At 34.9% G+C, this 9,443-nt stretch overlaps 1 protein-coding gene across 4 annotated transcripts in view; it reads right to left on the reverse strand.

Annotated features, from left to right (window-relative positions):
* LOC125646082 (uncharacterized) overlaps window positions 1-9,362 on the reverse strand; it is a 14,589-nt gene extending 5,227 nt beyond the window's left edge. Inside the window, exons 1-5 of one of the 4 annotated variants that reach the window (XM_048872224.2) lie at window positions 9,165-9,362; window positions 4,859-5,052; window positions 2,717-2,826; window positions 2,424-2,480; window positions 370-480 (exon numbers count right to left, since the gene is read on the reverse strand). In XM_048872224.2, coding sequence (XP_048728181.1) covers window positions 370-480; window positions 2,424-2,480; window positions 2,717-2,826; window positions 4,859-5,030 — 450 coding nt within the window. In that variant the 5' untranslated portion in view covers window positions 5,031-5,052; window positions 9,165-9,362. Of the gene's footprint in view, window positions 1-369; window positions 481-2,423; window positions 2,481-2,716; window positions 2,827-4,858; window positions 5,053-9,160 lie in introns of all 4 variants that reach the window. The other 3 variants (XM_048872222.2, XM_048872223.2, XM_056141071.1) reach the window with 3 other exon arrangements.
* Window positions 9,363-9,443: the final 81 nt, after the last annotated feature.

Here is a 9,443-nt window from a genome sequence, read left to right on the forward strand (position 1 = left end):
TAATAAATGTAGCAAAGATGGGGAGAAAAATCTTCAAAATTGGATCAATAGAGGATTGAACCCGGGACCCCTGCATTGTTAATCAGGTGATCCAATCACTGAGCTAAACAGGCAGATTTAAGGTTATATCACTACCATATAAAATCTCAACCTATTTCAGAAATTCTACAAAAACTTTTCATTTTGAGGAGAGGAAAAATTGGTTTTAAGAAAAAACGGCAGAAATGTTGTGTATGACCTTAAAATGTGTGGCACTTAATTATTTGGGAACTTAAAAGCATGTAGTCTTTTCATCAATAAACAATCTCTGCACAATATTCCTGCAAAGACTGTAATCTTCCAAAACCTCATGTCCATTTCATTACCAACCTGACTAGCATCTTTTGTTGTCCATTTATTCACATAACCGATGATAAGAAATATTGTAATCCCCGTGTACAACACCAGAGTAAATAGAGTGAGGGAAAAGAATTTCTTTATCTACAAAGCCAACAGAAAAACGTTAAATTGTAGATTATATTATATCAATAAATAAGAAATAATAATCATATTGCTCTCAGATTTGTTACAAAACAACCCCGAAGAACTTTTGTTGTAAAATAAAACACAATCCTGAAGATGAGCTTTATTTTCTAAAAATAAATAAATAGCAAAAGTGAAAAGCAGTCATTATATATACATATATTATACATGAGGCCCATGGGCCTTAACAGTCACCTGAGTATGCATATTTTTACTCTTTAGAAATCAATGTGTTACTGTGAGTTTTTCATGCTTCTCCATTTTTATACTTAGTACTGGATGATAGATATGTTGGTATAATTATCAAACACATTTCATAATTTATAATCCATTTATCGTGTATATAGGAGCAAGTTTTATCACATTGCAGTAAAATGAGATTTTCTACTAGAGTTCAATAAGGACATGAATTTTTACAGTTTTTTCATCGCCCATTATAGGTAAGCATGCAAACAGTCTAGATATTCTTTTAAAATATATCGCATTTCAACATTTGATCAACTAAGCCTCACACTGGGACTGGAACCCTCAACCCAGGAGTAAAAAATTTCACATTGTTCATCATAATCCTACAGTTTGTATGCTTGATGTCCGGAAGTAAAGATCCCATGGGGATCCGGGTTAGAATAGGTCCTCAGTACCCCTTGCTTGTCGTAAGAGGCGACTAAATAGGCAGTCCTTCGGATGAGACCGAAAAAAATTGAGGTCCCGTGTCATAGCAGGTGTGGCACGATAAAGATCCCCCTCCCTGCTCAATGGCCATAAGTGCCAAGCATAGGCCTAAATTTTGCAGCCCTTCACCGGCAGTGGTGACGTCTCCATATGAGTGAAATATTTTCAAGAGGGACGTTAAACAATATTCAATCAATCAATCCAGAAGTAAAGATTTTCTACTGCATTTTCGATGCAGAATGTATATGACCAGTGTAGCACCACCCTGGGGTCATGGATTTCAGGGTTTTGGTATTGGGACTCATAGTCTCATTATAATCATGCCAACAGTTTAACTGCTTGATGTCTAGTAGTAAAGAAGATTTTCTAAGATAAAATGCATTTTTAATATATGACCAGGAGACATGAATTTTAAAGTTTTGGGAGAGACCTCATTGGTTATTATAATCAACCTATCAAATAGTTTGACTGCTTGATGTCAATGAGAAAAAGAATTTTTTTTAAAGATTACATGTACATTAATTTTGATGGTTTTGGCCAAACCCCATGGAGACAGGGTCCATGAAATTCACAATTTTTGTTCCCTTTCATCCATAAAATTTCAAATGTTATATACAAAAATTGTTTGATATGATTAATCAGCTGTTTCAGAAAAGAAAGCTAAAATTGATTAAATGTTTATGACTAGTGCACAGCAGATGACAAACAAAGACGAACAAAATCAGAGAGCAATGGGTCACCTGAGTGACTCTGGTGACCTTAATAAATCAGGATAAAACTGCATTAAACCTTGTGCACAACTTAGAAATTTCTACCCAGTGATACCACTGTACCTGTATTGTATATCCCCCATCACAACACATTATAATGATAAAAGGAAGTGTTTACATTCTGATTAGTACATAAACTGATATTGATAAAAGAAAGTGTTTACATTCTGTATAGTACACAAACTGATATTGATAAAAGAAAGTGTTAACATTCTGTATAGTACACAAACTGATATTGATAAAAGAAAGTGTTTACATTCTGTATAGTACATAAACTGATATTGATAAAAGGAAGTGTTTACATTCTGTACAGTTGATAAAAGGAAGTGTTTACATTCTGTACAGTTGATAAAAGGAAGTGTTTACATTCTGTACAGTTGATAAAAGGAAGTGTTTACATTCTGTACAGTTGATAAAAGGAAGTGTTTACATTCTGTGTAGTACACAAATTGATCATACCGAGGTAGCTCTTTTACTAATGGAAGCTCTGACTGCAGTACTGCCCAGAAGCACCATCTACAGAGAAAAAAGTAACACAAGGTTTTCTTTTGTGAGAATTTTCCAGCTTAGACAACAGTCTCAGAGGTCAAAGTAGTTCTACCTAACATGACCAGGAAGTCATGGCAACCGAGATTCATCAACAATCATATCCTAGTTTTATTACTACTTTCCTCGTAGTTTTTAATGATGTCGTAAAGTAGTTTTTAATTTGTTAATTTTGAAAATATTTCACATTCTAGAACATTACTCACAAATGTGCCAGCCATAAGACCTGCTCCATAGCAGTTTCTGCGTCCCAAAAAGATGGGGTAGGGTTTGTCTAGCTCCTTTACAAGGGGCAAATAAAACACCTCCACAATAGCTGAAAAATGTAGACAAATGACTGTGTAAAAGTTTGCTACATCACTTGTGATTAAGCACTGTAATCCCCAAACCCCAGGGCGACTCATAAAGTACGTATCTCCAGGGCGGCTCATAAAGTACATATCTCCAGGGCGACTCATAAAGTACATGTTACATTCAATATTCCGTGCCACTTGACTTGTTCCTGTGTTAAAATTATCTAATATGTAATCCGAGATTCCTCTGACTCTTACCCCCGCTTTTATATTTGACATGTGCGGGGGAGAGTCAGAGCGGACTCCATATTGAAAAGTGGGAATTCAGCGACACCAGCTGGTGTCGCTGCTTTACCTACCTCTTACAACTTTATTTCGCAGATCTATCTTCCAAGATGTGAGAATTCAGTTAACGGAAGATAAATCTATAAAAAGATCATGATTAATACGATGCTATCGCCGTTTAAACGGCCCTAACACCGACAAATGGAGCATCACTTGAATTAGGTCGCCGCCTCACCATTTGATTTCTTTGTGCATGACGTCAGCACATGTAAACACAAAATTCCATCGTTTAAACGGCGATAGCATCGTATTAATCATAATGTATTTGTAGAATAATCTTCCGATAACTGAATCCTCGCGTCTTGGAAGATGGGTCCGCGAAATAAAGTTGTAAGAGGTAGGTAAAGCAGCGACACCAGCTGGTGTCGCTGAATTCCCACTTTTCAATATGGAGTCCGCTCTGACTCTCCCCCGCAGAAGTCACAAAATAAAAGCGGGGTTAAGAGTCAGAGGAATCTCGGATTATCTAATATGGTGATACCATTACATAAACTGGCATTATCATTACCTAATATGGTGTTATCATTACCTAATATGGTGTTATTATCTAATATGGTGTTATCATTAGGGCTATTCCAGAAATAAATACATGGGGGGGGGGGGGGGGGGGGGGGGGTCGGGAGGCACCTTTTGTATATACCAAGCACCCATAAAAAAAAATAAAAAATTACCCCATGATCCATCAAATTGATAAACTCATTTTAAAATGACCCATCTAATTAAAAAAAACAACTAACCAGACCCACCACAAAAATATTTTTAAAAATGAAAACGGTACAAATCTCGCAAGGTTTTCAGGACAAACATTCTAGTCAATGACGCGGTAATGCCTGTGCGACATTGTATCACAGTAGTTCTGAAGAAACGATGTCACATCAACAATCAAAGGCATCTATGGCGGGAATGTTGGAAAGATTGGGAGTCCAAACGATGCTATTATCATGAAATGGGTATGGATATGTTTTTCCACGAATCGTTCGTCTTCTAGTTCTAATGGAGCCCGCACCCGGAGGCCTCTATATCACCATCACACTGACTGATAAATATAACGCATCGGTACCCTCGTATAAATCAACTAAGGTTTGCCTATTTTTATTAGAAAACGAAATACCTATTGGTTTCAAAATATTCCCAAAATCGATGCACTGTAAACTGTAATAATCTACAGAACAGAGTTCGCCGTAGTCTAGGTCACCTACACGTTTGTCAATGCAGTGTTTGAGTGGGAAGTCAAACGGCTTGCGTGACCTAGGCTAAGTTCGCCGCCATCACGTCCAAAGGGACCCTACTAAACGCGCCTCTAATTTGAAGAGTGCCGTAATGGAAAGTTATGCGCTGCAAAGAGCGACAACTCGAATAGTTCTATGTTACTTCCGATTTCCGATTTCGAAAGCAGCATTTCGAAAGCACGTTTTCAATTTTCCCTCCGACGTTTTGTAACCAACACGACAAGAGCGACAATAAAAATATTCTGAAAACTCAACACCCACGTGGCACAAAATAAAACAATAGAAACTACCCATAATAAATATTTTTTTAACAGTCCAACCACGGACCAAATAAAATATGAAAAAAATACGACCACCCACACAAAAAAATATCATTTGCCGCCCGACCCCCCCATTTGATCATTTCTGGAACAGCCCTTACCTAATATGGTATTACCATTACCTAATATGGTGTTACCATTACCTAATATGGTGTTATTACCTAATATGGTGGTGAGAAAACCACTACATATTTGTACTATTCCTATTGCCTTGGGCCAGCTGTGTGAGGGAGTTTGGGGAATGTGTCCAAAGTGGATCTCGTCCACTTCCTCTGATTCCACAGTAATTATACCAGTGTCCGGCACAGTCTGTGTGTTAATTGTGTCCCTCATTGTCCTCTGTCATCCCTCTTTTCTACAAAAATAAATAAATAAATAAGTACTTGCAAATATAAACTGATACAATGACAGTAGTGATATTTTTTAAAACTGGAATCCAATGGAAAAACCAGAAAACTGACTCAATCAGAGAGAGCCCAATCAAGAACTTAAGTCACAATGAAAGCACACTACAGTAAAGTTAACAAGATGTGTTTGTGAAACACAAATGCCCCCGATAATGGCCAATTCCAAAGATGGCCAAGGTCAAAAGGGCAAATATCTTGGTACCAGTAGAAAGATCTTGTCAAAAGAAATGCTCATGTACAATATTAAAGCTCTAATATTTACCATTTAGAAGTTATGACCAATGTAAAAAAAAAATTAAAAGTAGGTCAAATGTCAAGGTCAAAAGGTTCAGGAAAGGTCTTGTAACAAGCAATACTCATGTGAAATATCAAAGCTCTATCTCTTATTGTTCAAAAGTTATTAGCAAGGTTAAAGTTTTCAAAAAGTAGGTCAAATGCCATGGTCAAGGTCACGGGGTCAAACATATTGGTACCCATGGAAAGGTCTTGTCACAAGGAAAACTCATGTGAAATATCAAAGCTCTATCACTTATTATTCAAAAGTTATTAGCAAGGTTAAAGTTTTCAAAAAGTAGGTCAAACTCCAAGGTCAAGGTGTCAAAAATGTTGGTACAATGTACCCACGGAAAGGTCTTGTCACAAGGAATACTCATGTGAAATATCAAAGCTCTATCTCTTATTGTTCAAAAGTTATTAGCAAGGTTAAAGTTTTCAAAAAGTAGGTCAAACTCCAAGGTCACGGAGTCAAAAATGTTGGTACCCACGGAAAGGTCTTGTCACAAGGAATACTCATGTGAAATATCAAAGCTCTATCACTTACTGTTCAAAAGTTATTAGCAAGGTTAAAGTTTCAGACAGAATGACAGAATGGACAAAAACTATATGTCCCCCCGATCTTCGATCTCGGGGGCATAAAAATAGAAGGACTGTTGTGACTCTGACCTCAATTGACCCCAAAAAGATTATCTTTCCTTAATGGTCAACAACACTTATATAAAATATGGAAGCTTTAAATGGAAATCTATTCAAGACATTAATGTCACAATGATAGAGATGACAGACAGACTGACTATGTGATTCCTATAGGGCTTCCATATTTTCATTGTAGACCTTAACTGATAGGTGTTTATCTCAAACATACATACAGACAGATTGTCAAAGCAATATGACTACAAATTTACAGATGTCTTTCTCTCATTGTAGAGTATTTCTGTACAAATTTACAGGTGTCTTTCATTTCTGTGCAAAAAATAAAACATTACAGTGAAAATTGTTTGAAATACATCACATCACAACAAAAGTGTACAGATGGAAGGATTGATTGACAGTTCCTACTGTCATGTGGGACTCTAATTTGACCTTACTTTTATAAAACAAAACAAATATTAAAGTAGGGTCCACTGTCTAATCAGAATGACTGAAAATCTCCAAAAAACGAACAAACATCCCAATCCCCACAAAAACCAACATACCATCCCACAACAGAGATCTAATTAAGGAGGAATGACAACACCAGAAAAATTTGATATGAAAAGTGTAGGATATGGTTATGTACAATATTTTGAAAATGAAAATTTTCAAATTTACTTTATTTAGACAAAAAATGCAGTTTTAGTAGTAAGTAATTTGAAAAAAATTTAAAACCCCTGCTGGACTACAACCTGCGATCTACAGTCAATGTGCTAACCTACTAGGCTACTCAGCTTAGCAATGCTATCGGAAATGAATAAACAAATATTGCTCACATTTTAATTTTAATTCATGTTTTAAAAGGAAGTCAGACATTGTGACGATGTAGAGTACCTCCTTAACTGAAATTAAAACACCATTATGAAATTTCCCATTTCCTGTTACTATTTTGGTTTGTTGACTCAAACTACTGATAAATCCTCATGATATAATAATTGTATTTCTACTCGAGGAAAAATTTAAGTGATTTATAGTCATTTTAAGAAATATATGTATGATTTGTTGATTTTATTTGAACATATTCAATTAAAAAAAAAATACAATGGGATTGACACAAGTTCATAAAACATCCCCTCCCCAGTCTAGTTTGTTTGTATCACTGGGGTGTATAAATAATGAAAACACATGGTAACTCGCTTACATTTTCATTGCTATCAAGATTAAAAAGTATTAAATGTGTGTTAACTGTGTTTATTCATAAATATAAAACGAAGAATTATTGAGAATTGCCCAGAATCATCCCTGATATACAGTGCTTATACAGAGAATATCAATCTGAATTCATATAATATAAATTGTTGGTACAAAAACATTAGTTATTTTAGGGGGAAAATGGACATTTTGGTACCCAATTGTAAAAATCTCAAATTCTCATTTTTCAAAAAAACAAATGAAGGATCAGGTACGGAAACAATTTTTACATTACTGGTCAAAAAGACGTGAAGAGGGTCAGAATTCAGGAAAACTCACAAAATATTTTGCATATAAAGAAAACTTTACAATGGAAAGTTATATATTTTTAGAATCCCTAGAATTAAGAAAAATAGCTCTATGTAGATTTCGAATTAATGCACATGATCTTCAAATTGAAAGAGGAAGATATGAATTTATAAAAACCAATTCTGGCCAGATTTCTTTAAAAAGAAACAAAAGAATATGTGAATTATGTAACCTTAATTGTGTAAAAGATAAATTTCATTTCCACACTGATTGTTCATTCTATGTTGAAGAGAGAAATATGATTTTTAAGGGTATCTACAAGCTCAACAATTTTTTATCTATTTAACAAATAAGGATTATAATAATTGGTTGATGATTAATGAAGACAAACCAGTCATTGTCAAATTGAGTGAATATTTAGTTCAAACTTTCAGAAAAAGAAGTGATGCTTTAAAACTGCAAAAATCATTATAGTTTATTATTCAAATGTTGGTATAATATTGATATTGTCCATTTACTTGTGTGTACACCTGATTAGCAATTCATATATGTATGTACTCGTTTCCCCAACATGTTACATCCACACGTAGTTTGCAGTCCATGTAACCTGTAGTTAATGTTGTAAACTTTCTTTCTTTTTTGAAATTTCCTTCTTTATAAGCTGTCTTGCTGTTATGCCCTCTGGGCCCAAAATTGGAAAACTTATCTTATCCATACAAACAGGTAGAACTTCTGACAGGTTGGGAACACTTCCCCTATAGCAAGATATTCTTGCTAAAACGCGATTATCTCTCTCTAGCAAGAGTAAATATATCCCATATTATTGTATTGGATTTCACACTGCTTCCCTCTTATGCAGCAACTTTGATATGCAATTTCTTGACTATGTTGTCAATTTCACAGAAACAATTCACATCATGTTGAGTGTGTGTCGCACTTACTCAGTGTTGCATGGGATTTGGCATTATTTTCAAAAGAGACGCCAAAACACCTGTTTATGGTAATGTTTATTTCTCGCTAAAGAGGGATAATCGTGTTTTAGCGAGAATATCTCGCTATAGGGGAATGTTCCCAACCTGTCTGACACTATACTTCAAGAACATAGTGAGCACAATTCATTGTTGCTACCTTTGTCTGTACATACTTTTTCCTTCATTGATTATCTCCTGGCTTGGATTTCTCAGGGGGAAAAATAATTAAAGTTTGAGTTTTCTTTTCTTTGAGCAGTCAGAATTTGAGTAAAATCTCAGATTCAAGTCTAAGTTTTGACTTAATTAGTTTCAAGAAAACCAGGACTGTGCTTTCCCTAACCTTGTATTATCTTGCATTACACAGAACCTCAGTAAAAACAATAAACGTTCATGATATGATATTTTTTATAGATGAGTAATTTTTTTTATAGATGAGTAAATTTCATAAAGAAATACGAAAGAGTATTAAATTCTATTGGTAATTATACAGTTTCATATCCTGTATATTTCACATCAAAGGAACGAAATATACTAAATCAAATTTTAAAAAAAACATAATCCAATAAACAGAAGTGAATAGCTTATAGGTAGGCTCGTAACATAAATACATGTATCTATATGTCTGTAGCCACCGATTCCTGAAATTTAAGAACTCATCATCATGTCGACTACTTACTCACCACATGGGGCATGAGATGCTGTTAAAGCTGCGTGGAAATCAATATTTACTTGCACTGGACACAAGTCTCTCTTTGATTCCACTAAGCCTTTTCGATGGCTTCTATTTTGTCATGTGAAGTTGACACTGACAGTGAATGAACTTTTCCGAAGTGTCATGTGAATAAAAGGGTTAGTCGGTGATAGACAACTCGCGCTTTGATAAAATGAAAGTATTGAAAAATATTCTACCAGCTTTTAATTCGGATTCAAATATGAAATGTGATATTTCGTATCAGATA

This window comes from Ostrea edulis, chromosome 6 (assembly GCF_947568905.1).
Source record: "Ostrea edulis chromosome 6, xbOstEdul1.1, whole genome shotgun sequence".
NCBI classification, from domain to species: domain Eukaryota; kingdom Metazoa; phylum Mollusca; class Bivalvia; order Ostreida; family Ostreidae; genus Ostrea; species Ostrea edulis.